Genomic DNA, 27,838 nt, shown 5'->3' on the forward strand with positions numbered 1-27,838 from the left:
TTCCTCAACTTGATCTCTAGGAAAGGAGCAACCCCTAAAAGCGCATATGGGTGGGTGAGTAGAAAGGGACCAGAGATGGATGACTAAGTATGAGTCCATACTGCAGGAGCTCGGTGTGGGGTCGAGGCTTATCGGTCCCTTATCTGAAGAACTGATGAAGTGCACATTGCACTTGGCCGATGTTTTGCGACAGCTCCAAACACTCAACACTCCTTGTCCAAAAAGCGGTCCTTCAAGCATTGTCTTTCTTTTGTCTAGATGTGGCTTTTTCGTAGTAATGTGCGCCCGAATTCCTCCCTACTTCGCAGCATAGCGGCTCTGCCTTGCCGTCGATCGGCATCGAGCCTCCCGAAAGACCTTCTCAAAACGCCCAACCCGACAGCCAAGTCGCTTGCGGACACCGGCGTGTGGTCCTACATTTCGAGACGACGAACGCGAGAACAGATAGAAGCGGACGAGAAGAAGGCGAAGACTCGCAAAAAGTCCACAAAGCCAAAGCCGAAGGGCGACCGGGCGCGGGTGAACATCATCAATGACAAGTTCTGCGGTACGGCTTGCATCCCAGGCATTTGGCCGAGGCCACCAGTGTCGCTGACGAGGAATTCCATACAGATGATGTTATCGACTACATTGCACCGTCACTGAAACGTCATGTTGGTTGCGACCTGCTCGATATCAATCCCGGTGCAGGAGTCTGGTCAAAGAAGCTGAACGACTTCCTCAAGCCTCGCTCCCACATCCTCATGGAACCCGATGCCGAGCTCTATAAACCCTTCCTCGACCCTCTTCTCGAGAGACCCGGCGCGAAACTCGTTCCCGAATCGGGAATTCTCTGGACCGAGCTCACCAAAGCTCTTGGGTACCTCGAACACCAGGTCGAACAGCCCCGAAGCTCTGGTACCGAACCCTCACGGAATGATACCCTTCTTGTGACTGCCAACCTGTCATTTTACCCTAAACGCCGTTTCCGCAACTTCGACTCGGTCGCTGTACTGGTGCTGTATCAGCTCCTCACAAGCATCCAACTCGGCTCCCTCTTCCAGAAATATGGCCTCGTGCGCATGCTCCTCTGGATCAACGACGACGACAAGCGCACATTCTTGCCGCGTAGCATCCAGAACCGAAGAAAAACTGCCCTTCAGGCCGAGTTCTCGTGCGAGCACCTCGCTGAGGTAGCGGGCAAGGACCCAGCTTCACTCAAAGTTACCCCCGAGCAGCTGAAGAAGATGTACGCCCGCGACCAGTGGATCAACATTGAGAGCTCGCGTAACACCCTCGCCCGGATGAAGGCAGCAGGCATCAAGGAGCCGCCCTCTCACCGCAGAATGGCCCTGACCGACGAGGTCATGAAGAACCACACAGGCACCGAGCCCCTGGCCGGCAAACAGTCGACGCACGTCGTACGCCCCTATCTCGCAGAGCTAGATGAACTCAACCGCCTCGCAGCCGAAGACAAGCTTGGCGCCCCCAAATCCAAAAGCAACGCCCGGCGCGCGATCCTCGCCAATCAGCTCATCCGCAATGAGCGCGAGGTCGCTGTCTTCGACGAGCTGATCCACGAGCAGCAGGAGCTCACCCGTCTCCACAGCTCGGGCGAGCTGACGGCCGACGAGTTCGCCGCGCGCGAGAAGGCGTACAGCGAACGCGTCGCCGCCCTGCCCAAGAACTCAAAGGCCGACTACCACTTGCTGCGGGATAACTACCTCTTGTTCCGCCAGGATCCGCCGGCGCTGCTGTATGACCGCAGGCCGTGGGAGCCGCTGCGCGTCGAGCCGGGCGACTTCTTCCCCAACGTTGAGACGGCGCTGCTCGACATCCAGCCCAAGGCCATGCACCCTCTCCTGCGCACCGTGGGCTCCGAATCCACCGTTACGGGTGACATTTTTGACCTGATCCAGCGGTCGATGCTGTCATCGTCGCTCGATCCAGTGGAGGACACGCTCGACAAGCTGTGGCCTGGGGCGCGGGAGGGCATTCTGGAGAACTGCCCGAGCCTGCGCGACCCGGCAAAGGGCGGCCTGCCTGGTACAGGGCCGTCTGGCGTGTGCTCGCGGTTGTTGAACGAGCACCAGTGGATGGAAATATTGGACGCTTTCATGAAGTGGCCCTTCAGGCCATCGCACGCCGAGCTGATTGGGAGACTAGGCGATGACCTGGCCGTGTCTGACCCCTTGGAGGATTAGAAGACCTGGAAGTCTTACATGTACCATAGATTATGTTGTACGATGGAGGAAGTAGACATGTAACAATACATCCCATATGAGTGGAGAACTGCATTGCGGGTGCCACTTCGGCATCAATGCGAGAAGCTGTATCACGATTCCGGGCTCAATGTAGGTAGGAGTTGGCTTGTCATGACCAGTATGCCCCTGTTGAGACGCTCGACGAGGGGAGCGCTGGGGCATGAGCCGCTGTCTGAACAACCCTCACATCAACAAGCGTGAATGGTTTAGTGGTAAAATTCTCCGTTGCCATCGGGGAGCCCTGGGTTCGATTCCCAGTTCACGCAAAGCATTTTATTTTGCTCTTTTGGCATCTCACACGGAGATTTTTTGGATGTGAAATTCCCTTGTTGATCTTCCTGAGGTAATTTCGCGGATGACTGGAACAGCTTTTGCAGCCGCGGTCTTTTCCTGAGCCAGACACTGTATCGTGGCCACTAGCTTCAATGGCCGGCCCAGACATTGTCAGTCACTTCGTCCAACAACAGCCAAAGTTGAACTTATTTGGCTGTGCACCTATCAATAGGCAGCAATTTCACAATAAAATGAACTTTGTGTGCTGGGAGATATTGTCGTTGTATTATGTTGAGACTTCGCAGATGCATAGGCAACCACGCTCAGCTTCATGCCGTATCCATTTATGGGCACCCTGAACCGAAGCCTCCATCCCGCATGGTTCAGCATCACACTTTGAGGACTTGTAGTAGAAAAATGCTGTACTCCCTTACCTCATTAGAACCTCAACCTCGAAACAGCGTCGGTCTTTCGCGCGCTATGTCCTTACTACAATACTCCTTTCCGTCTTCTCCCTCCTCCGAGCTGCCTTGTCAGATCCTGACCATGCACTTGAGCTTTACATGCTCAAACCTTAAGGCTTCATCCTCCATACGGTTATAGCCTTGGACGCGGACCTTAGGCACATGCGAGGTCGTCAACGGAGTGAAAGTTGCAAAAATAACTCGATTTGGGTTCCCACCTTGTCGTACACTCTTACTTCCGTTTAGTTTCGCGAATACATGTGGTCTGCCTGGGAGAGGTCTCGTATGTTTGTTGCACGTGCTGCTCCTGCGCTGTATGATTGCTTCCATTTCAGAAACCAGGAAGGCGCAGAAGTTATGTTCAGCGTTGGCTACTTTGCCAGCGATGTCTGCCGCAGACGCCGCCAAAGCGTCTGCTGCAAGATGTGGAATCAAAATATGCCTACAACGCACGACGTATAGAAAATATGTATGTTTCAAGCAACATGAAGCAACACTGCGCTCTGTCGACGAAAGTGGACAGTAGTGACTTCTATACCTGGTCCAGTTCTCGCAACTATCAAGCTGCCGAGGACATGAGACAGCACTTGCTTTTTTGGTATTTGTTGAAAATACCTAGAGACGAATGTGAGCAGGCCAGTCGCCGCGAAGAGACTTGACTGACGCACGATACTCAGCCGGAGTTGGTGGTGGGAGAGGAGGAGAGGATGTGGAAGAGGGACGCGGCGGGTTCAAAATCGAAACCTTGAGGCACATGTCGAGATGTGAATCTGGCGACTCGGGGTGACGGCAGTCCGTGCTGAGAGTGGACTGATGGCGATGGCAGGACGCCATGCTCCGAGCAAAATAGTACAGCCAGCGATTTGACTTCCGTAAAAGTGTTCAATAAACATTGGGAGCCGTATCTCAATGGTCCCCTCCATCATCATGGAAGGTAAGGTACCAACGAAGAAAACGCGGCAATGATACCATGCTAGAATGCTGACATAATTAGCCCTCAGATCGCTCAACAGTACCACCCTGTCGAGATAGGCCGGATTACCACAAACGAGAACCAAAAAAAAATAGAGGACACGAACGTCAAAAGGATTGTTCGACGCTGAACGATGTTCTGCTGTGCGTGAACTGGGAATCGAACCCAGGGCTCCCCGATGGCAACGGAGAATTTTACCACTAAACCATTCACGCTTGTTGGTGATCGAGAGCCTCGGCCGACGGAATCATGCCGAAGGAAGGCAAACGTCTCGACAGTGTCGACGGTCAAGACTACTCGACCCCTCGACAGAAGTGGGACGCGGAGATGAAACGGTGGAGCAGTGGCCTGGCGTGCGAGGGTCGCGTGTTAAGTGAGGTTCCCACCACGGTTGTCTAGCCTGTGTGCCTCTGTAACACTAGACTGCAGCTTTCCGGTGACGTTTGGTGGGACCTGTGCTAGGTGATTGTGATTGTGATGGGCGAGGCTTGTCCATGATGGCAGGACAGCCATGTCTCTTCTCTGCCTGCCAGTGGATGGAGAAGGCCAAAAGACGCGATGATGCTGTCTCGTCTCGTCTTGCGATCGCCGAGAGGCAGACCCCTGAGTCGGTACTTGGGCAGTGGCTAGGCGTCTGGTCTAATGAAGAAACCGCGGCCAGTCGCAGCGCAGGTGGATGTTTCATTGTCCAGTCCGTGAGAAGAACCACCAGGAGAGGAGAACCAGGGTGACGATGCGTCACGTTAAATCTCCCGGGCGGGCCGTTTGACGCCACCTGCCCTTGAAAATCGAGCCCAGATGGGCCAAGTCGAAGCACTGCCACTTGGAACAATCACTCAACAGGCTTGCCAGGGGCCACACCAGACCCCAGGGGCCACACAAGACCCCAGGGACCAAAATCATGTAAGGTACAGTACGCCATCCAAGATCGTCGTGAGATAAGGCCACCACCAATCCAATTCCAAACAGATTGCGACACCATCTGCCTCCTTTTTTTTTCTTTCTTTCTATCTTCGCACTGCATCTTTTCAGGTCTGCATCACTCACCTTTTTCCCATCCTCAGTCTTGACCTGACTGAGCTGGGCGGTCCTGATCATCGGCCTGCATTTCTTCAGCCAAAGCTCGTCGAATAGGTGCCTGCTCTTTGTCTCTACCTACCACGATTTATTAGCTAGCCCGTCCCCTAGAGCCAGCTCTTGGGTCTCCCCACTGGGCCGCTACTTGACGCACACCCCCCGATCTAGACCAGCCCCAGGCCAACTAGAAGCTAAAGCTTCATCTGGCGTGCCAGCCTACCCCTGACAAACCTCCCCCCACGACTTTCGCGGCTTCGATCGACCCCCGAGTACCGATTCGAACTTGGCCGACATGAGAGACGGCCAATATTGATTGATATTGCAGCAAACACTTTTTTTCCCTTCTCAATTGGGCCACCACAAGTGCCACGACCCCTTGGCCCCCTGACTGCTGTTGACCTGGCACTTGGGCAAACACTGCCACCACGTGGTCGATCATTTAGCCGCCGCCGCATCCTGCCACACCTGAAGAAACCTGGCCCCCCCGATTCAATCGACGCATCACCAACAGGGACCAAACGAACACATTGCGACCAGCCCTCCTTTTACTTGCGCTGCGTGTGTCCCCCGCCCCTCTCCTCCTCGATCGCTCCACGACATCAGCATTCTCCTCCACCGTCACCTTGAACCTACAATTCTCCGGCCTCGCACAGTCGGCCGCCAGATGTCTTGAGCAGTGTCTCCCACGAATTTCCTTCCAGTTGATCTGGACCTGGCCTGGACGTGAACCCGCAACACGGCATCGCAGCCGTCCTGCCACCATGGTCAAACTGGCGACCACCTTCGCGCCACGTCGACCCACGAGCGCCCTTCGATACGCCGTTGCCGCCGTCTTCCTAATATCCCTATTCTGCTACCTCGGCCCAGGCGGACACCAAATACCTTCCTTCAGCTATAAGCTTCCGAAAACACATGACGGCGTCAACGACGATGCGTCCCCCAAAAAGGCCGCGCCGCCGTTGCCGCGGCAGAGCGGCCATCCCATAGACGACCTCATCAAGAAGGCCGAGGCCACGTTCGACGACATGATGGCCCGAGAAGCCAGGACAGTCGAAGACGCCGCGAAAGCGTACCGCGAGCGTCGCGGCCGCCACCCACCACCGGGGTTCGAGACGTGGTTCAATTTCGCCAAGAAGAAGAGGTCCATTGTCGTGGAAGACTTTTTCGACCAGATCCACCACGATCTCGAGCCGTTTTGGGGCATCGAGCCGTATCGCATCCGCAAGGAAGCCGCCTCGTACGAAATGTTCATCACGGTGCGCGACGGCTTTGCCAACACGACGAGCGACTGGTTCTGGACCCAGATCTGGCTCGACCTGTTCCGGACCATCGAAGACATGCTGCCCGACATGGACATTGCACTGAACCCCATGGACGAGCCGCGCATGGTCGTGCCGTGGGAGGACATGGCGCAGTACATGGAGAAGGCCGCAGAAACAAAGTTCATGGCTGATCCCGAGGACGTCATCAGCCAGTTCCAGCCCTTGCCCACTAAGAGTTGGGTCGAGCCTTGGACCTGGGCGACGTGGAAGATTTGGGAATCCGAAAGTAGGTCGGACCACGAGGCAGTTGGACGTTGCAGCACAGATTAAACTAACATGCTTTTTTTTCCCCCTTCTCACAGAGTTTTACTGGCGCCTCGCCCGCCGAGGATGCCCGCCCACGAGCCCGGCGCGGACCGCACCGCTGCAGCGATCCTTTGCAGACGCCCCCGAAATATCAATGGCCAACGCGGAGCCCCATCTCCTCGAAGGTTACGTGGCAAACGCTACGCTCGCCAAGGACATATGCCACCAGCCCGACCTGCAGGGCCTCAACGGCATCTTCATCGAGCCCCTCAGCACGTCGACGACGAGAGAAATCTTCCCGCTCTTCGGCGGCTCCAAGCTGGCGGTCAACAACGAGATCATCCTGCCGGCCGCCATGCACTGGCAGGAGGACGAGCGGTTCACGGGCGGCGACGACCACGGCGGGCCCTGGTCGCAGAAGACGAGCGCCGTGGTGTGGCGCGGCGTGGCGACGGGCGGGCGCAACCGCGAGACCAACTGGAAGGGCTTCCAGCGGCACCGGTTCGTCAGCATGAACAACGCGACCAAGTTGGCCGAGGTCGAGCTCGACGGCTGGCCGGCGCTCAACTTTGCGCTGCCGGAAAAGGCCTACCACATTGCGGCGCAGGCGGCCGGGCGGCTCGCCGAGTGGGTGTCGACGTGGACCAACGTCGCGTTCACGGACCTCATGTGCGAGCCGCGCGAGGATGACGGCGCGTGCCGCTACACGGGGCTGCACTACGCCATTGGCATGACACTCTCGATGGGCCAGCAGTTTATGCTCAAGTACCTGCCCGACGTCGACGGCAACAGCTACTCGGGCCGCTACCTGGGCTTCCTGCGCAGCACGAGCCTGCCGATCAAGGCGACGGTGTGGCGCGAGTGGCACGACGACCGCCTCGTCGCGTGGAAGCACTTTGTGCCCATGGACAGCCGCTTCGGCGACTACTACGGCATCATGGAGTACTTTCTCGGCTACGGCGACGACGTGCCGGGCCACGACGCCGCGGCCGAACGCATCGCGACACAGGGCAAGATCTGGGCCGAGAAGGCGCTGCGCCGGGAGGACATGCAGGTGTACACGCTGCGGCTGCTGCTGGAGTACGCGCGCCTCACCGACGATCGACGGCTGGCGATGGGCTGGGTGGACGACCTCCTCAAGGGCAGCCACGCGCCGCACGGCGCCGGGAGGCCCTGAGCGACAAACGAAAAGAAAAACGGAGCGAAGGAAAGCTGGGGGGATGGAGACGAAAGCGTGTACGAGATATAGAGCAAAACCGAGCACGACCGATATGGCAAGGCGTTGGGGAGGAGGCAAAGGGATTGATATTTTTTTTTTGTCATCTTCGACGAGTATTTTTCCCTTTTCGGGCTCGACACGGCAGGACAGCATGGTTCTCGAACGGATGCACATGGCTGCGCCCGTGATAGCACGCCAGGTTCGCATTTGACACGGCACTGGCGTTGCGTCCTCATGAGTTTCTTTTTTTTTCTCTTTTTGAAACGAGGCTGGGCCCGGACCGGATTGGTACCTTAGACATGGCCCGATTGCATTCGCGCATTATATCCATTGTTTATTTTTTTCCCCAGGATTTTTGTTGTGTGCCTGCTACTTCGAGATGAATGTACGTATGAGCGGTCATTAGCATGGCCAGCATGGTGCGCGTGATTTGCCCAAGGTGAGACGAAGAGTGTGATGACCCCCCTCCTTGATGGCGACGAAAGAATTGATGGTCATCTGACGAGCATCACTTGACCGCCTCGCTCGCCCTTGGCCAGCGCGATACGCGATAGCAGCAGCACGAAGCTGGACACCACCAAGACGTCGAGAAGCGATAGCAAACCATTACTTAATTGCGCGTTTCGAGCGACAACAGAGAACAAGATTACGTAGCCCCCCCTCGCTGCCCTCGCTGCCCTCTCTGCCCGGAGGACCCGCGCGCGCAAAATGAATCGCCCTGTGCCGCGCTCTAGCCTGCACCTGCACTTAGGGGAAGACACCACTGCGCCCGGGGCGGGGCCTCGAACGCTGCCAGTCCCCTAAGTGCAGGTGCCCCGACTCCGTGTCCGCTAAGTGCAGGTGCTGCCGGGCTGGCCCCACTCTTCCCCTCCGTGCTTTCTCGAGAAGGCACAGAGGGTGGTCCGGGTGCGGAAGTCGCGAGGAATGCTGTCGCTTGCTCCGAGCCGAGCATTCTGGGGGGGGGGAAAGGGTAGATAAGGGGGTGCGTGTCGCTGGCAGCTTCCTTTTCGTCTCTCTTCTCTCTTTCTCCTCTCTCCCATCATCTTCTCTCGCTTCCATTTTTTCTTAGCTCCTTCGTAGCTTCCGCGGTGCTTCTTTGAGTTTGACACAAAACCCTAGACGCAAGACCAGCTCGTCCTCTGGCTTACCCTCACATACCTTACACACAACCCATTCTTCGCCGCCATGTCGCTGTGCACCTCCATGGTCAAGTCCAAGTTCCTCGACAAGCCTGAGGACATTGGCGTTGTCGTGGCTGGCTTCTCTGGTGGTCAGGTACGCCCAGCCCCTCCCCCCCCCTCGCTCGGTTCGATCCGAGTTTCTACCCCTCCCCCCACTCTGCCAACATACGCCTAACAAACTTGTCCTCTCTCAGCGCAAGGCAGGTGTCGACCATGGACCCCAGGCTCTCATCGACGCCGGTCTCCTGACGTCGCTGCGCTCCGAGCTGGGCTACACCCTCCACGGCGACGACAAGGTCCACTCGTACGAGGACATCATCCCCGCCGACGATGCGCCCGTCCGCAACATGAAGAACCCGCGAGCCGTCTCGGCCGTGACGGAGCGCATCGCTACCCAGGTCTACGAGCACGCGAGGGAGGGCCGCATGGTCCTCACGCTCGGCGGCGACCACAGCATCGCCGTCGGCACCATCGGCGGCTCGGCGCGCGCCACGCGTGAGCGTCTCGGCCGCGAAATCGCCGTCATCTGGGTCGACGCCCACGCCGACATCAACACGCCCGAGACGTCGGACAGCGGCAACATCCACGGCATGCCCGTGGCGTTTGTCACGGGCCTCGCCAAGGAGACGAAGCGCGACTGCTTCGGCTGGCTGAAGGACGAGAACATGCTGAGCCTCAAGAAGCTCGTGTACATTGGGCTGCGCGACGTCGACGCCGGCGAGAAGAGGATCCTGCGCGAGAACGGCGTCAAGGCGTTCAGCATGCACGACGTCGACCGCCACGGCATCGGCAAGGTCATGGACATGGCCCTCGCGCACATTGGCACCGACACGCCCATCCACCTGTCGTTTGACGTCGACGCCCTCGACCCCCAGTGGGCGCCCAGCACCGGCACGCCCGTGCGCGGCGGCCTGACGCTGCGCGAGGGCGACTACATCTGCGAGTGCGTGCACGAGACGGGCAGCCTCATCGCCGTCGACCTCGTCGAGGTCAACCCGGCGCTCGCCGACACGGAGATTGGCGCCGCCGAGACGATCAGGGCCGGCTGCTCCCTCGTGCGTTGCGCCCTGGGCGAGTCGCTGCTGTGAGCGTGCGGCACGTTGCACGGTGCAGTGCACGATGCATGGTGCAGTGCACGATGCTCGATGCACGGTAGCAGGAAGGGGGCGGTTGTGAGAGGAGCAAAAGTGCTGCGAATTATGACGAGGGACGGACACTGGTGTTTTGGGGGTTGTATCTATATATTGGCTGGGTGACCGGATTCTGACTTCTGGCGGATACTGCATGGGCGCTGTCTGCTTGGGGGATCCTCAGTCATGGCATGGATTAAGGCGCAGGCGGGTTTTGATGACTACCTTTTCTGTTTTTCTTTTCTTTTCTTATATCATTAGAGCTTAGAGTGGCGGAAGCACGATGATGAGCAATGGTTTTTGCCCACGTCCCCATCTTTCATCTTGCAAAGAATGCCATATGACGAGCCTAGTGATGCAGGTTGCGGGCGGGCCTGGGTCGACCAGGGCAGTGACGACCGCTGTGTTCGGTACCTACCTTAGCTGAGGTACGCCCTGGCCTCACCTCCTTCCACTGCAAGCCCCAGGGACAAGCGCTTTTCAGCACAGCAACCACGACCCAGCCCAGAACCCCAGCCATCCTCTTTCCCCGTCTGCCACTCCCCACCAACCTATCCTATCGTTCCGCCATCCGCCCCAGCCACCTTTTTTCACTGTTGAGGCGCAGCGTCACCTTGTAGCGTCCCAGTATGACGGATCGAATGGAAGGAAGAAAGAGCACATGGCTTTCCATCCTACCTACCTACATGACCCTCGGAGCATTCCAGAACAGCATTGATTCCAAAACACCATCAAAAATCAACGTTCGATTTGTCGTGATGCTTGGCTGAGTTACGACCCCCGACAGCAAACCCAACCGATCCTGGTACACCAACAACAGATCTTGGCATGACAACACACCATCGGAAAGCTTACATTCGCATCCCCCAGCAACCCCCCCTCTTATTACCCGCCGCCTTCCCCCCACCGCGCGTCGATCGGTCGCAACACCAGCTTGTCGCATCCCCCATCGTCGACGATTCTTCTAGACTCAGCATCTCAACGTTGCTCTCGACGTCAACGCCCCCGATCACGATAGACCGCTCGCTACACCCGACAGAAAGCGGCCCCTCTTGACGCCCGTTGTGGACCCTCTTCCCATCGAATCCGATCACAATTGGGCACACCCGCGTTGCGCCGACGCCCTCGTCCACCTGCCATTGACGTGGCCGTCCCTTGAGACAAACGGCGACGGGCAAAGTCCCAGTGCAACGCATCTGGGTGGATTAGTCCTGCGCGTTGCCGATTGGCACAGCTCTGCGTTGGGTTGCGACCACGACAGCCTCGCCTTTTCTTTTGCCCTTTCCTTGCTGGGGAAGCTCAGGCACGAAGGCCTCCCCCCTCGCCTGACGGATGAAATAAAAGGGCGTGCTCTGCCCATCCCCGACGAGTCTGCAATCTTTCCAAAACCGCCGCCCGACGCGATACACAAGGCCGCAGACCGCTGCCATGGCGTCCACAACAACCGACGGCTCGGCCGTCTACGAGCGACGGCTGGTCAAGACACATCGATACCAATGGCCCGGCATCCAGCTCAACCTCTGGATCCTCATCATGCTGATTGCCGCCGGCTTCATCATGGGCGCTTTCGCGACGTTTATTCAGATCCAGCAGCAGCTGCTGCTTCCCGTACCCTGGTACGTTTGTTCCCATGCTCGACGCGATGGGCTCCAGACGTCGGCTAACATGACGTGCCAGGTACTTTCCCTACTTTATCACCGTCGCGGCTCTGCTCGTCGTCTACGTCCTCCTCATACTCTGGCTCGTCTTCAACCAGCGCCTGCTGCCGGCCATTGTCATGATCGGCGCCTTTATGCTGTTCATCCTTTGGATGGTCGGACTCGTCGTGGTTGCCATTGAGCTGTTCGGTCCATCGGGCTCGGTGCAGGGCAACTGCAACATTGCCGTGTTTAGCCAGAACCCGACAGGCCAGACGTTGGAGACGCTCGCGTGGCTGCAGCAGAGGAATATCTGTGAGTGCCCCGGTGCCTGGTGGGAGAAACATGACGGAATACTAATATGTGTGTGTCAGGCCAAACATGGCAGGCAGTCTTCGCATTCAGCCTGGTGGGCGTCATCTTCCTCGTCTGGATCATGGTCATGGCCTACCAGGTCTTTGTGGAGTCATGACACGCGTCGTGACTTTGGCTTTCGATCGAACAACACGAAGGGTGCCGAATGAATGGGCGTCTTCTGCAGCTGTGCACATGGTTATGATATACGTCTTTTTCTGCATTTTCTTCTTCTTTCTGCTGTTATTTTTGGACATGTATGAGCGTGCTGGCGAGAGTGGGAGGCAACGGGGGCCAAATGCCCAGGAACCAGAGGGACGGCGTTTGGGGCATGAGTCTGTTTGGGGCATGAGTCTGCTTTAAAGCTGTTGGGGCAGCCCGCTTGTTGAGCGAGGGATCAGTCTACTTTGCCTGGGTAATTTGAGGACTCTGAATACGTCGTCAACGTCTCCAGATGATGGGAAGCCTCAGATGATGGTGACAGTCACCCCTCCATTCATTCCTAACCCCCACCTTGAATCTGGTTCACGATCTCCACCCTGCGTCATGGGCCACATTCCAGTCGAGCTCGTCCCAGACTAGGCACGTCACCGAACGGTACCCCGCCTCATGAGCCGTGTCCATGCATCGTCACCCACTCTCACTCGTGCCGCCCGAAGCTCATCCAGCCGCGCCAAGCCGTTGCCGGCCGCTGCCGCGCCAAGAGGGTGCCGTCCAACCCGGGGAGAGGATGCCGTGTCACGGTCGCACGTCCAAACCGGTTTTCCGCCCGCTGCGTCTGGAACAACTCAACGTCAGGAGGCTTTCTTCTTCGTGCTCTCCTTCGAGGACGCCCATGCCGGCGAGCCGCGCGTCGGCGTCGGCGTCGCCCCCGCCTTCATGCCGCCCTGTCCCGCCGCCGGGCTCCTGGGCAGTGCGGGGGCAAACAGAGGGTGATGGGGCCGCCAGCGCAGCGACGCGAGCGTTGCCGTGACGTAGAGGGGCTCCGCTGGTGCCTGTGTTGATCTGAGGTTGCGTCATGGGGGTGTGTTGCTGTTATATAAGGCTGACTTTGGCTGTTGCGCTGTTGCGCTGTGTGCACTTCAAGATAGACAGCACATGACAGCAGATCTTTCGACAGACCGAACATCAAAGGGCATCCTCTCAAGACAATTCGTTACAACAGCATAACAGACAAACGCCAGAATGGACAAGATCAAGCAAGCTGCCTCCAGCCTCGGCGGTTCCGGCCATAAGGAGGTCAACACCCAGGGCGGCGCTGGCAAGCAGGACTACGTCGACAAGGGTAAGCCGTCCTCCCCCTTCGCGTCAGCTCATTCATTCCACCCGATCGACGTCTCGAGCTGTTTGGCATGTGGCCTTGCGTGCTGACCTGCGTACAGCCTTTGACGCCGGCGTCAAGAAGTCGGGCCACAGCATGGACCGCAACACGCAGGAGAAGGTCACCGATGCCGGGCGCGGCATGTTTGAGAAGCAGACTGGCAAGAATGTGCCGCACAACGTGTCCAACTAGATTGACCCGAGTTGTCATGGGGCGGTTTGGCTAGCTTGTAGACTGTTATAATCATGAGAGATGAGTTTTGACGGTACTGCAACCATTTGACTGCTGCACTGCTGGAGGTGTCATGATCTGACATTCTCATGCCATGCTACTCAGTAGATTGTTCTCGTTGGCCTTTGACGCCCCCAATACCTCCGTGCTGACCATGGGTGACGAGCTGGACCCCTGCGCTCGGGGCATATCAGGGGCCCGACCCGAAGCCATGCAAATTGGACGACGCCGTGTATTGGCAGACCGCCTCACCCCCCGCGCGGCTGTCTCCAAGGCTTCCTTCGTCCGGTGGGTTCGAGCACAGCAATGGTGGGTTCAGGCGCTGCGACGGTGGGTTCAATGGTGGGTTCCCGGTCCCTGTCTACATGTACCCCTGAAAAGCATCTCGACGTCGGCGACGAGCTGGGCCCCGAAAGCTCCGAAGTCAGCCCTACGCTCCCTTGGCTCCCCTCGAGAAGGGGGATCCGCGGTTTCGCAAACGTTTTCGTATAGCCCACGACACAGCGAATGCCGGCCATGGCGCCACGTCTTGGCCTGACTCGCGCCTTGGACTGCCGCGTCTAAGCCTCGCGGTATGCAACTCTCTTCCGACAGACCGGGCAGCCCGGCCGGGCTCCGAAAAAAAGGGTCCCTTTGCTTCGTGTGTCTTGCCAGGTTCGTGTATCTGTCATGCTGAGCGTCAGACGGCTGGGTTCTTCAAGTACACCTGGTAGCGACAGTGACTGGGAACACACGGCGTTCTTGCTTTCCCTCCTTCGCATTTTGGACAGCCAGAAGAGAATATCTCGTATCCTGTTGCGAACCGCGCATTCTGTGACTGAAACTGACACCCCAGTCATCCATCCCATCGTCACATACTCCTGGACTTGTTCCTGCATATCCGCTCGCCTGCCCCCTTTTGTCCATGACTAACCACATGGCGCCGAGACGAACACACACCAAGTCCAGAAAAGGCTGCCAAGAGTGTAAGAGACGCAAAGTCAAGGCACGTCCTCGTACAACGCCCGGCGGGGCGCCTCGCACCACACGCCCACTGACATGGCCAGCAGTGCGATGAGGGAACGCCGGCCTGCTTCAACTGTGCTCGTAGGGGCATGATATGCAGCCTCTCCACCGCGGCATCAGCCCCGGCTACTTCCCCCGACAGCTGTTCCCTCTCCGACAGCGACCGCCGCCGGACATCGGGTGCCGCCGGTCTTCCCGGCACCGCCGGCCCCGGCCTGTTGAGCGTCGAGCTCGCTCACCCCTGCCTGACCACCCGCCTCTCGATCGCCGAGACGTGGGGCCAGGGTCTCGAGCTCATGCACCACTACTGCACCGTCACGGCCCCGTCCATGGCCTACCGCCTCGACATGCAGCACGTCTGGCGGACCGTCCTCCCCGGCCTCGCCTACGCCAGCCCCTTTCTCATGCACGGCATCCTCGCCGCCGCCGCCATGCACAAGGCCCACCTCCTCCTGGCGCGCCGCCGCGCCTACGCCGACCTCGCCGTCTACCACCAGACGGCCGGCCTCGAGGGCTTCCGCGCCGCCCTGACCAAGCTCGACGCCGGCGCCACCGACTGGGAGCCCAGCTTCTGCTTCGCCGCCATCATGGTCCTCACCATGTGCTGGCAGCCCGCGGGGTCGCACGGCGAGGCCGGCGACGGCCAGCCCGTCGCCCTGACGCCCGGCGCCCTCGATCTCTTCGTCTTCATCCGCGGCGTCTGGGCCGTCATGGAGCCGTCCGAGGCCCAGATTCTCGACACGCCGCTGGCGCCGCTGGCTGGCCACGGCCTGTCCCATCGGCTCGATCCGAGCAGCTTCAAGTGAGTGGCCCGGCCTGCTGACCTGCCCCATCATGATCTTTTCCCTCCAATCTCGTCACACCTCCACACCTAACCTTGCTGTTCGCATGTTGACCGTGAACAAACCGCGAAACAGCAAATCCACGCTGCGCTTCTCCATCCTGCCCGAAGACATGTTCGACGCCCTCGACGACACGTCGACCTTTTACGAGACGACCCTCGACGGCCCCAGCAGGCACGACTACGTCAACGCCGTGCACCTCCTGCGGCGCGCCGTGTGGCTGGTCGCCGGCGCCGGCGCGCAGCCCGAGTCGCACATGGTCATGTTCATCCCCTACAAGGTCGAGGACGGCCTGCGGCTCGACATCGTCGCGTGCCGGCCGCACGCCATGGTCTTCCTGGCGCACTTTGCCGTGCTGCTGCGCGCGCTCGAGACGCGCTTCTGGTACTTTGGCGGGCTGGCGAAGCGTATGTTTGCCGTTGTCGACGAGAGCCTTGCGCGGTTTCCGGTGCATTTGCATGCGGTGCTGTGGCAGAGGAGGCATGTGTTTGAGAGCTACGAGTCATAGGGGCATGCGGTCGTAGAGAGCGTTCAACAGATGGGTGCAGCATGTAGAAATTAGCGTCTCATGATTTGTTGCGTTGAGCTGTCAAGTGTGCTTGCGAATTTTGAAGCTTCATGATCTTGTTGACGATGAGCCAGGGTTCATGCGGACCGGATCACAGTCAACCGCGCGCTGGTGACGCATGAGAAGAACACTCCCGTGGGCCAAGTTGAATGGGTGAACAGACTTATCACTGGCACGCACACTAGCTTGTCTACCATGAAATCTACCCTACGCATAGCCACAGTGATGAGTTGCCTCTCGGATGGCTTTGCGAGACCGCGGAAGCCGCAGCGTTGGGCGAGTCATACAACCAACTAGACTCTTGTCTCGCGTCCATGCTTCGTCAATCCATCGTATCTCGCTCGCATCTCTCGCAAGACTACAGAACAGACGCGTCAACCCCATGCAAGTGCCATGCTGCTGAATCGGCAATGTCTTCGCCCTTCGAATATCGGGCTCAGGAAGGACGGGCTCCCGGGGGCTTAGTTCTCCAGGGCAATGATCCATGGAGGAGGACCCGCCTGCTGAGAGATGAATGTCAACTGCCCCTGACTATATATTTGGGATTCCCTCGTGTAGTTCACCGGCACGTATGTCCACAGTATCGTCGTTTCAAACCATTTTGTAATCTACAGTACAGCCTTCTGTTCTTCGTCTTGACTGCCGCCATCAAACATCACGAACGTTGAACATTCGGCCCCTTCAGAAACCGCTATTCGAGACGCCCAACTCACTCAAAAGTTCTCCTTCGTCTATCCGATGCAAAGTTTCAGTATGATACTCACCCGCGCAGAGCTGCTCCCCTACAAGGAGGGCATTTACCTCTGGAAATATGTGCCGTCACTGGCACTCAGCATCATCTTTCTTTCCATCTTTGGCATTCTCTCTCTCGCCCATACGTGGAGGATGTTCCAACACCGCTTGTGGTTTTGCCTGCCGTTTGTGGTTGGAGGCTATCGTGAGTATCTCATCGTTGTCGTGAGATGCCGTCCTCGGGACCCTATGTTGACAGAAGCGAACAGTCGAGGCCACCGGCTGCGTAGGCCGAGTCATAGCCCGAAACGACACCAGCGGGCTCATGCCCTACATCATCCAGTCCATCTTCCTCCTCGTCCCGCCCTCGCTCTTCGCCGCGAGCATCTACATGGTCCTCGGCCGCATCATCCGCGGTCTCGGCCCCCGCGCCGTGGCCCTCTCCATCATTCGCCCTACATGGCTCACCAAGGTATTCGTCGTCGGCGACATCTCCGCCTTTGTCATCCAGGCCGGCGGCGCCGGCATGACGACGAGTGCCACGCAGAAAGACCTGGGCAACACCACCGTCATCGTGGGCCTGTGTGTCCAGATAGCCTTCTTCGGCCTCTTCGTCCTGGCGGCCGTCATCTTCGACGTCAGGTACAGACGCGGCCGCGACGGCTTCAGCGCCGTCGACGCCGACACGGCGCAGCTGCGCGACGGGGCCGTCGCTGCCCGCCGCGAGCCGTTTGACTGGGCGAAGCTCATGATGATGCTGTACGCCACGTCGGCGCTGATCCTCGTGCGCTGCACGTTTCGCATCATCGAGTACATCATGGGCCCCGAGGGCTATCTCTTGTCCAACGAGTGGCCGCTTTTCGTGTTCGACCTGACGCTCATGGCGTTGGTATGGCCATTTTCTTTGTCTGGTATCCTTCCAAGATCAAGCCGTTTCCCGTGACCGACCCGGTCGGTTTTGAGCTTGCCACAGAGACGAAGAAGAAGCGCAGTCTTGTCGGAAGAAGGACCTCTGGAGGAGTGGTGTAGGGCCGCAGGACTATCTAGAGTTCCTTGACGGACTCGGTCCTATGGGCAATTTTGTATCAGGAGGACCGGCAATTATGACGAGGAATCCCCTGCTGTTTGGTGGGGCGAGCTGATAGGTCTATCAAGTTTGACTTGGGCTGTAGCTAGATGGCGGGGGAGATTTGGTTTGTTAGACTTCTTTGAACTACAGGCTGAGTTCAACAGTCCTTGATGATGTTGCCCCTGGCGAGCAACAGCGCGGCCAACCGCTCTTGTAGCTTGTCATGCTTGCCCATTACCCAATGTTGCAAATAAAGATCCGAAAGAATCAAAAGTGAGACGCAGACAAGCGCAGGGGTACATCACCGTATACAGCCCCTTTTAAGGCTACGTCAACAGACAATAGTTCACGCTTCCACCTGTAGAACGAATTCAATACACTTCAGATCCCACGTCACATCATATGCCGTGGCCCAGTCCGTGTATGCCGCTCAAGGTTTGCCTCGTCCGGCCCTTAGCGCCGTCGTGCCAGCCGCTTGACCAACCACGAGCGCGCCTCCCGAGACGGTGTCTCATCCGCCGAAGCCGGGGGCCCGCCAGACCTCTTGCGGCACGATCGTACCTTTTCTAACCCCATCGGACAGGGCAGTAGAGCTGTCAAGGGCAGGATTCCTGGAGGGTTGGCGTCATGGGTGCAATCCGACTTTCCGGGGCGTCTGGTTTCAGCAAGCATGGTGCTTCAGCATGACGACATGGAGTGTTGCGAAAAGGCATAAAACGACGACTGCCCGCAGGGTTGACCGGTTGGGGTCACGCCTATTCAACACTACAAAGTACAGCATTCAATCATCATCACACTCAAACTTCAACATGGACTTTATCAAGAAAGTAGCCAAGTCGGGCAGCGCTGACAAGGGCGCCGGCGGCGACCAGGCTGCTGCAGGCAACCAGGACTATGCCGACAAGGGTACTTGAAGGCATTCACACGCTGTGAGATTGACAGTTGAGCTAACAAGAGCTCTAGCCTTTGACTTTGCCAGCAAGAAGTCGGGACACAACATTGATCGCAACACACAAGAGAAGATCACGGATGGCGGACGATCTGCCTATGAGAAGGCGACGGGGTAAGTATTCAGCTGTGACAGAGGCGTTTGGTACACTGACTAACGGCGACACAGTTCCAAGGTGTCGGACAAGATCTCGAACTGAGGCGATTAGCAGTAGAGCCATAATTAAACATCTTCTCAACTGTTATGATTTGTCTCTAATTTGCCATGCAAACGTCCCATGCTGAGTTGCTGTACCATGTGACAACTAGAAGGACTACACTTTTAGAACAAGATCTGCCAAGAGATCCGACGCAGGGTCCAAACTAAGGTAGGTAATCCTGAGGATGCTAGGATCCCATCATTCGCGATACCATGAACACCACACAAGATCGTACAGTCGATCCTAGGCAAGCTGAAGGGGACAGCCCAAATAGATCCCGCACATGTTGCCATTGCCATGCCACCTGACGACAAAACGGCGGTCGTGATACCACCCACTCCCGGCTCAAACGGATCGTGGCCGTCGCGAGAGACAGCCAAGGTTCAGCTCGACAGCCTCTAGCGGCCCGCCCAGTTCGGCCTCTCCCCCACTCTCTATATCCACAGCCACCTGCAATCTGCCTCCTTCGGGGATCAGTGCTGTGCTGTACATGTACATGGTAGGGAATGCTGAGCTTCGGGCTTGCTGCAGCACTGCACCGCTACACGGGCTCCACCGGCCGCAGCAATCCCGCGTGCATCACGATCACGATGCCCTCAAATCTGCCACTCACAGCCGAGATGGCCCGACCTACCCCGCAGCGATTAAGCTTCGGATTCAGCTGACACCATCGCGACCTACCCCTCCTCGTCCCTGCTGTTCCCTGTTGTCCCTACTGTTCCCTGTTGTCCCTGCTCTTCCCTGTCGCTCCCTGATCTTCCCCTGCTCGTGGCCCCCCCTCCCCCCCCTGGCACATCCCGAGCTTCCCTGGCAGTGCTTGATGGCACACACACCAACGGGGAGAAGCTGGACCCTCCGTGCCGCCAGGTCTAGGACCCAGGACCCCTCCTCGTTGATATCCACCGTTCCGGTGGTGATGGGGGGGGCACCAACAACGGGCCCCTCCGTTCCCATCCTGCCTGGTTTTGGGAGGCCTGCCGTCTTTGGGACCTGGATGGACCCTCATTGAGCTACTGACTATTACCTGCGTGCCTTTTCTGTTTCGAGCTACCTGGGCTTGTCTGGCGTGAGGTGGTGAGTGGGTTGGCTATATAATCATCTCCCTCATCACCTTCCCCGCCATCATCCCTCTTCTGCCCACCTCGACACATCGCCATCAGCATCATCATCTACGACAAAAAAACCACCTTCACCCCAAAACCCAACACTCTTCTTCACAATGGATTTCCTCAAGAAGGCCGCCGAGTCCATCTCCAGCAGCAGCAACAACAACAACCAGCAGCAGCAGGGTAACAACAACAACAACAACAACGCCAGCGGCAGCACCCAGCAGCCCCAGCAGCAGCAGCAGACCGACGACTACGGCGACAAGGGTACGTTTCCTCACACATGGCTCTTCGGGCCACCCACCTGTCCTCGCCCCCCTCCACAGTCTCGTCCCAGCCGTGTCAAGCATCAGCCAACTGACTTCCACCCCCCGCAGCCTTCGCCGCCCTCGCCGCCAAGACCGGCTACTCCCTCGGCCGCGACACCCAGGAGAAGATCACCGACGCCGGCCGCGGCGCCTTTGAGAAGGCCTCTGGGTACGTCTCACCTCCTCCTTCCCAGGCCCGGGCATGACAGACCGGTCACGGGAAAGGAAGAACGAAAGAGCAAAGCTCGTGAACGCGAGACTAACAACCACAACAGCCAGAAGGTCCCCGAGAAGTTCTCCAACTAAAGCATCTCCTCGCTGGGCATGATGATGATGATGATGATGAAGAAGAGGCACGGGATAGATACGCTGTCGTAATGGATACCACTCTTGAAACCTCACTTTCGTTTACCGAGACTTTGCCCGTTGCCGTTGCCTTCTGAAGCTTCCTGCGACCTCGTGCCAAGCCATGACCAAAAAAAGCTGTCCGCAAGGATGCGTCCTGTCTGTAAGCGTACTGATCGGGCCGTCGCAACTTGGCGAAAAGGTACCCACAAGGCCGCAGGCCGCATTCGGCAGGTATGACGCTGGATTGCTCAGAGGCCGGCGGCGTGAATGCTCACCAGCGGCGTGGGCCCCCGTCAGAGACACCGTCACGGTTCATGCATCTGGAACTGGAATCTATTGCTGCCCTGGCCTTTGCATCCAAACGTCATCTACCATCGGTTCGGCGCGTCTGGTTGCATCAGTAGCATGAGCTCTTACTGTCACAGGGACAACTGTTGCTGCAGATGAGCATGGGTTCTTCTAATCTCTATCTGCAGAAAGGTAAACATCATGACGACAAAAAACCGGCCCTGCCAGACCGCAAACACCTCAGATGCCAAACGCCCGCCAAATCCATACATCGCACAATACGTGTCAACCCGAACTGCCGTCGTGCCGTGGCGCACAAACGGAAACCGTCCACGAAGAAATCCACGGCCATGAGGAACCAGCGCAGGTTGCCTCTATTACCGAACGCCATGTCGCAGTGTCTCTCCGTCCAGGTGCCTGGGTCATGTAGTGCTCCCTTGCCAGGATCATGCACACGCCTGAAGAAAAACAAAGCACCTCGAATGCTGTGCGGCCTCTCCGACTGGTGATAAAACGTCGTCTGTCGCTCCCATCGCAATTTGACGAACAGGCATCGTGAGCCTGTAATAGCACTCGACCCTCGTCCGCTCTTGCTTCCATTGCAAAAATGCCCTCTTCCGATACCAATATGTCTGCGAGTTCGACATGCGGCATGTCATTGGCAGATATAAGGCTGTCTGTTGCCGCCCATACGACCCGGTTGCGACGAGCCTCTCGCAATGCCTGTAGAAAGTGCAGCCACCTCATGACCGTGTGTCATCAACATTTGCAAAGTGAAGATGAGAAAAGGCCAGAAGGAGAAGTAGGGTCGCGACAACGGAACAGGCATTGGGCGTAGGAGCTCGTGGAGATCTGGCTCTCCGGGAAATGGTGTCGAAGCCCAGCCCCAAGTGATTCCGCATCCTCCACAGGAACGTCAGCGCCAGCGCCAGCGTTAACTTTTGCATCCTCGCTCCCGAGATTGCCGGCAGGCGCATCCTCCTAACCGCGGGTGTTGGCTGCGGTGGCAGAGGCTCCCTTCGGGTTGAGGTCAACGATGAAATCCCAGCCACCTGTTCAAGTCAGTCAGCAGAGGCTCACGGAGCTAGATGGGGAAGAGACATACCACTGGCAAGGTTCTCCGCTGTCGTCTCGAGCAGGATAATTCGGCGCTTGTTACAGTATGACGTCTTGTCGAGAATATCAACCTTGAGCTTGCGATCGGCGAGATCCGTAACGGGCTTTTCAAACATTTCCGAGAGAGCCTCCACCGCCATTTCAAGGTCCTTTTGGTTGTCCTCAAAGATGGCCGTCAGGTTGTTGCGCGCGAGATAGAAAGCAAAGGCGTAGGTCCACTTGAGTGTTTGGCGGCACGTTTGGAGCGTCTGGGACGCCGAGTTGAGATACTGGACCTCGATCCATGACATGCCAGACTCCTTCTGCAGCTGCACCATCTTCTTTTCCGTCTTGTGGTAAATGTCCTTGTCGAGCTTGGCCGACTGCTCGTGGTTCGCATAGCGGTTGTAGTAGTGGAGGTAGCGCTCTAGCGACACGCGTGACTTGGCCTGCGCATCACGGGCATCGGTGCCGCTCTTCTCTTCGAAGCGGTTGCAGTTGTACCAGCTCGTGCCGTGTTCGGACCACAGACCCATGCACATCCAGCAGAACTCGTGCTTGCACTTTCTGCACGTCATGTGGTTGCAGCCTCCATTCTTCTCGATGGTGCTGTTACAGCGGGGGCACTCCTTGGTGTTGGCCGAAATCCAGTTTGCCGTTTCCGAATCGTCCGCGCACTTCTTCAGCCACAGCTTGACCAGGCTGCAAGGGGCCGGCTGGTGATCAGTCAGGATGCAGCCGAAGCAGAACCGGTGGCCACAAGCGCAGGCCACCGTGGGGACTACCTTGTCGAGATCCTTCTTCTTGACGCCGCACTCAACGGCGTTGACACAGTCTGGTGCTGGGCACCACTTGAGAGCATCCTTGTCTTCCACATAGGTCCTGTTCAGCAGTTCCTTATACCGCCCGCTCAGTTCGGGTGTCACGAGGATGTCGAGCGACTTGGAATCGAGAATCCGGCCGCAACGGTCAGCGGGGCACTGGATGCGCGCCGCCTCGCCCTCCTCCCTGATCTTCTGGTTCAGGTAGTGTCGGTAGCAAGCGACGCAGTATCGGTGACCACATTTCATGGCGAATGTCTCAAGGCTGGCATCGTCCTCACAGCAAATGTCGCACATAAATCCGGGTATGACCTCGAGTCGTGGAGGGCCAGTTACGTTTGTGCCGAGTCCTGCCGCTTCGAGAACCTTGTTCGGCCTGTCCATGTAGTCCTCGATCAATCTCTCCTTGTTCCAGCGGAAGTGTCGTAACAAGATGGCCACATCTTCCTTGCGAAGGTTAAGGATCATGTTGACCTCGTCAATCATGTCATCTTGTTGTCGTTGAATGTCCGTAGGCTCATACACCTTGTAGGATATATCGTAGGCAACCTTCTTCTTGTTCTCGGTGTCTTGGTTTACGCCAAAGTCGGGGTCTTCTTCGTCAAACTCATCTTCAAAGTCTAAAGGCGGAAGAAGGTCAGCTACAGGCGGTCGAGATGCAAAGGGTTGGCTGGGGGCGGTCGGACGTACTTTCGTTGTCGTCGGAGAACTCCTGCATCTCCTCATCACTCGACATGGCAGACATGAAGTCTTCCTCGGAATCCATGCCGTTGGTGGCGGGTGTTGGCGGGGCTTGTGGTTGCAGCGTGGCAGCTGAGGCGATCCTCTTACTGGGGGGTGCTACAGCAGGCTGGGAGGGGATCGTCGCCTCAGCGGCCTTTCGCTTCCTCGTCGTGGGAGGAATGGTGGCGGCCGCGAGGGGTGTGATTGGGAACGGCGGGCGAGGGTGGAGTGTGGAAGGCGTGATGGGTAGCCCACAAGAAAACGGGCCAGAGATGATGCTATTCGACACAAAGACTTCCTAAGCCGTGGTCGAGGATTGAGGGGTTGTGTGACTCGAGCGGGGAGGCAAGCAAAGGCGAACCAAGTCCCAACGTCACTTGCTGGTAGAGTACTGCGTTGTTGCGCTGGCCAGGTTTTGATAGACAGGGACGAAGGGGGCGAAAGGCACTGTTGATATGCTTATGAATCGAGTTGGTGAAATAGGAGGATGCCGATGGAAGTTGAAGACCAGATCCAGGTTCAGATGGGGGAAGCAGTCGCGTTGGTGCCTCGTATGGTATCGATAAGGTGAGAGGCCCCGGGGCTCGGGTGTGGTGTCAAGGTGTGTCGGGTGCGGCTGGTGCGGCCTCAAATCAGGCTTGCCAGGCTGATGGCGGCCTATGGGCCAGTGGAGGCTCGAACCCAGCCGGTCGGGCACAGGGCGAATGACGCGGGAAGGGGGGCAAGGGGCGTCAGGCGATGCCGTGACTGGACAGCACAGGGGCAAGGGACATGTGACCCGCTTTGGAGACCCGGGGATACTTCGGGTGCAAGCATGGGCTTTCCTTTTGGTTCAGTCATGCATGGAAAGAGTGCCACCACCAGCCCTATGGCGGCGATACCGCTGATGCCTATCTACATACCTACCTTCCCTAGATAGCCGCTTGGGTAAGTATTTACGCAGGTGGTATCTCACCTCAACTTGGGCTGGCTCGGGCACTGATGCAGTGACGTTTGCATCGAGAAAAAACAACAGACAGGGACAGTAGTCGCTGTTCGTGGGCTTCATTGATTCATGGTTTCATTGACAACCCTTGCATGATGATAATTCAAAGTCCAACCAGCCGATCCTCCCTCCCTGCACGCCTAACTCCTACATGTAAAGCCATTGACTCCTGTCCATCGCAGAAAAGATGCTGTCCATCCGACAGACTTGGGTATAATACAAAATCCTTTCACTTCAACAAGACGCCCACTCCAAGACACATGCATGGCATCCTGCATTTGCGAACCGGCACAATACCAGTTCTCCGTCTATACGTGGGTGTCATCGCGTGTAGACACTCGGTTCATCTGTCTTCCAAGACTTGTTGTCCAGTCTTGGCCTCAAGCATACAAGAATCGTGAGAGGTTCAGGCTTGCGTTGCCGCTATCTTCGTCACCCACGATGCCGCCATGCTTGTCGTCGTCCAGGTCATTTTCCTCGTCGCTATCAGGGATCATGTCTTCACTACCCACTGGCCTATTGAGAGCCTCAACCTCATCAAGATCAACCTTGGGCAGAGGGACAAAAGAGGGATTGACAGGCAATGCCATGACGCCGGTTCGCTGGTTGCGCCTCTTAGGGCTAGCCTTTGGCGATCGAGGTCGGTTGTGCGTCATCTGTTTGCGGGAGAGGGCGCGCTCGCCAATGCGTTGTAGTGGCGTTAAATGTTGCTTCTTCAAAGCCTGGGTGATCGTGGGCTGGGTGGCAGATTGTGTCGCTGAAAAGGCAACAGAAGAGGCAGCAGTCGACGGTGCCCCAGTCGACGGTGTGAAGACAGATGCTGCTTGCGACCTGGCCGACGCCGGCGAGCCAGCAGTCGTGGCTGATCGTGTCTGGTTGTAGGCGAATGACTGTAGCGAACGAAGCGGAGTGCTTTTGGGTGGCTCAGGGACGAGGCTCTGGCCTTGGCTCTCATCCTGTGTTTCGACCACAAAGGACTCAACTGTGCTTGTTTGCGTGTTTGCAAGTTTGTCGTCCCGGGTGCTGAACTGGCTGTCCTTCGTGGTTGTTGCGTCCGAGGACTGTGATGGGGATTCCTCAAAAACGGTAATGGACCGTTGGGGTTTAGATGGTACTCGCCATCCGTCGATATCTGGTAGGTTCATCAAAGCCTCGTCGATAGAATCGTCCGAGAACAAGTACGAGTCCTTTCGCGCTGCCTTCTTCTCGATTTTGGGGAAAAACTTGCTCCGATGCCCAGCCTCAGGAGCACATTGGCCAGCATCCTTGTCGGAGCAGAGACGGGCCTTCTTGGGTGGGCCTTGCGTCGTTCCCATCATCAACGCATCAATCTCTGCAGCAGTCGTGGGAGGGATGATAGAGCTCTGGCGACGAGAGGATTCGGAAGAACTGCTGCTGGCTCGCGAAAGCAGAGCCCCCGCCGGTTCGCTGCGTCTGCGCAATGCTCTTGGAGACGTTGAAGTGGTGGCAGACTGCACTCGCCGGGTGCTGGGAGCAGCAGCACGAGTTGTAGCCTCGTCGAGGTACGGTCGAGGCAACGGGAAAACGCGGGGCACAAGGCCGTTCTGGGTGAGTGCAGCGACTCGCTGCGGGTCGACAGAGAAGCAGTTGGGATCCATGGCGCCCATGGGTATCCGCCCACGGCTTTTGAAATAGGAGTCAATCGGCTTCGCCGGCGTGTTGCTCCCGGTACGAGAGGCTGCCATCGCAGCTGTCGAGGCGGTAGGGGAGGCTGTAGGGCGAGCAACCGTTTGAGAGTGGCGACGCTTCGACTCGGGCATCGCAGCAGGGATGATGGGCATCTTGGTCATTGGGTTCAGATCTCCAGTCGCTACACCCCTCGCAATGGTAGGCTCGACAAATGCGCCAATGAAGGGCATATCATTGACACCTTGTCCTTCCTCTGGCTCTGTCAAGAAAACAAGTTCCTTCTTCTTGGGACAGTAGACTCGTTGGTACAAGAATGTCAGCTCGGCCTTGGTAAAGTTGGCAAGATAGTCCTCCGACACACGATGCTTTGCTTCGAACTGCATCATGCGGACAAGACGTTCAGGTGTCTTGTGCTGTCGAACCATGCGGTATGCCGTCTTCAAGCCCATGTTACTAACACCGGCAAGATAATCGCAGCCGCTCAAGATGGCCATGCGTCGAAACTCGGCGTCCGTCCATCCAGTAAGGGAGATCTCTCGGCAGGCGGCAAAGTCACGGCGATTAATTTCGATGCAGTTGCCGTACTGGTCGAGCTTGGTCAACAGTCGCTTGCAGCCAAACACCAATAAATCAGAGTCTTCTGACAAGATGCCATCAATGATTCCTTGACGCTCGAGGTAGACGAGCTGCGAGTCGGCCTCGTATGGGGCCACGACGTACTCGACGTGGATCTTCTTCAGCTCATCGATGAGGTTGCGAGCCATCTCGGGGGTAACGTCAATGGATTTTTGAAATTCCGCAGAGGCCTGTGAATTTTTGCCGGCTTTCAGGAGTTCCAATCCCAGCTTCTTGCTGTCGTCTCTGCGTTTGGCACGAGAGCCTTCAGTCATCGCTTTGCTAGGGAGGAAGTCGCCGTCGAAGACAAGATAAGGCGTGACACCGAAATGGCGCAGCATGCGTACACGGTGCATGGCAAAGTCGACATATCTGTTACGATTGGATCAGCAAGGCGGAAAGGGTAAGGCGAGGAGTGGCGTGACTGACTTGCGGGTGGGCTTGCCTTGGGCCAGCTCAAGGGCACAGGCGATGGCCCCACGATGAAGCCAGCCATAGGCATCGACACCAAGCGTCTCGCCGGATAGCTTCTTCAGTTCAGTTGGTCTGTGGATTGACTTGAGTAAGGGAAGTAGTCCTGTGCCAGGTAAAAATTAGCATAGTTGGTCTCGAGGGTGTCTGATGCCTTGAGAAGCAGGGTTGAATGGTGCGGGGCCTGTATTACCAGAGACGCCCATTGTCACGATTGACAAGCCCAACAATGACGCAGTCGTATGTAGAATGGGCTATCAAAAGGACCGACGCCCAGTTGCGCAAGGCAAGCAAGCCTACAATGCACGAACAATAACCCAAAGATCCATCCGATGTCGTCAGAATCGTGATTCGGCAGGTCTCGTTGTGGGTGTCTGAACGGCCGAGGTCGAG

General features: G+C 57.5%; 10 protein-coding genes and 2 non-coding genes across 12 annotated transcripts; 9 read left to right on the forward strand and 3 right to left on the reverse strand.

The window, feature by feature from the left end:
• Window positions 1-258: 258 nt before the first annotated feature.
• VDAG_02148 (uncharacterized protein) lies at window positions 259-2,183 on the forward strand (the record flags this gene model as incomplete). The annotated part of the gene is made up of 2 exons (XM_009658177.1): window positions 259-547; window positions 613-2,183. The coding sequence occupies 2 exons, from the start codon at window positions 259-261 to the stop codon at window positions 2,181-2,183; spliced, it is 1,860 nt and encodes a 619-aa protein (XP_009656472.1).
• Window positions 2,184-2,438: 255 nt separating this feature from the next.
• VDAG_20087 lies at window positions 2,439-2,509 on the forward strand. Its single transcript has one exon. It is a non-coding gene; the product is annotated as a tRNA-Gly (tRNA).
• A 1,588-nt stretch (window positions 2,510-4,097) lies between these two features.
• VDAG_20088 lies at window positions 4,098-4,168 on the reverse strand. The gene has a single exon. It is a non-coding gene; the product is annotated as a tRNA-Gly (tRNA).
• Window positions 4,169-5,791: 1,623 nt separating this feature from the next.
• Window positions 5,792-7,775, forward strand: VDAG_02149 (uncharacterized protein; the record flags this gene model as incomplete). Its single annotated transcript, XM_009658178.1, has 2 exons — window positions 5,792-6,578; window positions 6,655-7,775. 2 exons carry the CDS (start codon window positions 5,792-5,794, stop codon window positions 7,773-7,775), a joined length of 1,908 nt encoding a protein of 635 aa, XP_009656473.1.
• A 1,106-nt stretch (window positions 7,776-8,881) lies between these two features.
• On the forward strand, window positions 8,882-10,086 carry VDAG_02150 (arginase; the record flags this gene model as incomplete). Its single annotated transcript, XM_009658179.1, has 2 exons — window positions 8,882-9,092; window positions 9,193-10,086. Exons 1-2 carry the CDS (start codon window positions 9,003-9,005, stop codon window positions 10,084-10,086), a joined length of 984 nt encoding a protein of 327 aa, XP_009656474.1. The 5' UTR covers window positions 8,882-9,002.
• A 1,470-nt stretch (window positions 10,087-11,556) lies between these two features.
• Window positions 11,557-12,237, forward strand: VDAG_02151 (uncharacterized protein; the record flags this gene model as incomplete). Its single annotated transcript, XM_009658180.1, has 3 exons — window positions 11,557-11,744; window positions 11,806-12,080; window positions 12,140-12,237. The coding sequence occupies 3 exons, from the start codon at window positions 11,557-11,559 to the stop codon at window positions 12,235-12,237; spliced, it is 561 nt and encodes a 186-aa protein (XP_009656475.1).
• Window positions 12,238-12,728: 491 nt separating this feature from the next.
• On the forward strand, window positions 12,729-13,055 carry VDAG_02152 (uncharacterized protein; the record flags this gene model as incomplete). The annotated part of the gene is made up of 1 exon (XM_009658181.1): window positions 12,729-13,055. The coding sequence occupies one exon, from the start codon at window positions 12,729-12,731 to the stop codon at window positions 13,053-13,055; it is 327 nt and encodes a 108-aa protein (XP_009656476.1).
• A 1,532-nt stretch (window positions 13,056-14,587) lies between these two features.
• VDAG_02153 (uncharacterized protein) lies at window positions 14,588-16,026 on the forward strand (the record flags this gene model as incomplete). Its single annotated transcript, XM_009658182.1, has 3 exons — window positions 14,588-14,636; window positions 14,797-15,478; window positions 15,594-16,026. 3 exons carry the CDS (start codon window positions 14,588-14,590, stop codon window positions 16,024-16,026), a joined length of 1,164 nt encoding a protein of 387 aa, XP_009656477.1.
• Window positions 16,027-17,143: 1,117 nt separating this feature from the next.
• VDAG_02154 (RTA1 protein) lies at window positions 17,144-17,761 on the forward strand (the record flags this gene model as incomplete). The annotated part of the gene is made up of 1 exon (XM_009658183.1): window positions 17,144-17,761. One exon carries the CDS (start codon window positions 17,144-17,146, stop codon window positions 17,759-17,761), a length of 618 nt encoding a protein of 205 aa, XP_009656478.1.
• Window positions 17,762-18,638: 877 nt separating this feature from the next.
• Window positions 18,639-19,080, forward strand: VDAG_02155 (uncharacterized protein). The gene is made up of 3 exons (XM_009658184.1): window positions 18,639-18,793; window positions 18,851-18,950; window positions 19,005-19,080. Exons 1-3 carry the CDS (start codon window positions 18,697-18,699, stop codon window positions 19,033-19,035), a joined length of 228 nt encoding a protein of 75 aa, XP_009656479.1. The 5' UTR covers window positions 18,639-18,696; the 3' UTR covers window positions 19,036-19,080.
• Window positions 19,081-22,066: 2,986 nt separating this feature from the next.
• On the reverse strand, window positions 22,067-23,746 carry VDAG_02156 (ariadne-1; the record flags this gene model as incomplete). The annotated part of the gene is made up of 3 exons (XM_009658185.1): window positions 22,067-22,137; window positions 22,191-23,621; window positions 23,692-23,746. The coding sequence occupies 3 exons, from the start codon at window positions 23,744-23,746 to the stop codon at window positions 22,067-22,069; spliced, it is 1,557 nt and encodes a 518-aa protein (XP_009656480.1).
• A 1,343-nt stretch (window positions 23,747-25,089) lies between these two features.
• On the reverse strand, window positions 25,090-27,651 carry VDAG_02157 (exodeoxyribonuclease; the record flags this gene model as incomplete). Its single annotated transcript, XM_009658186.1, has 3 exons — window positions 25,090-27,346; window positions 27,404-27,551; window positions 27,639-27,651. 3 exons carry the CDS (start codon window positions 27,649-27,651, stop codon window positions 25,090-25,092), a joined length of 2,418 nt encoding a protein of 805 aa, XP_009656481.1.
• Window positions 27,652-27,838: the final 187 nt, after the last annotated feature.

This window comes from Verticillium dahliae, genomic scaffold, assembly GCF_000150675.1.
Source record: "Verticillium dahliae VdLs.17 supercont1.3 genomic scaffold, whole genome shotgun sequence".
NCBI classification, from domain to species: domain Eukaryota; kingdom Fungi; phylum Ascomycota; class Sordariomycetes; order Glomerellales; family Plectosphaerellaceae; genus Verticillium; species Verticillium dahliae.

Bases quoted from the DNA above. Each gene is read 5' to 3' on its own strand.
- VDAG_02155 (XM_009658184.1), top strand. From the start codon at position 18,697: ATGGACTTTATCAAGAAAGTAGCCAAGTCGGGCAGCGCTGACAAGGGC. The intron at 18,794-18,850 runs GTACTTGAAGGC...CAAGAGCTCTAG, and splicing joins CCAGGACTATGCCGACAAGG to CCTTTGACTTTGCCAGCAAG. The intron at 18,951-19,004 runs GTAAGTATTCAG...ACGGCGACACAG, and splicing joins GCCTATGAGAAGGCGACGGG to TTCCAAGGTGTCGGACAAGA.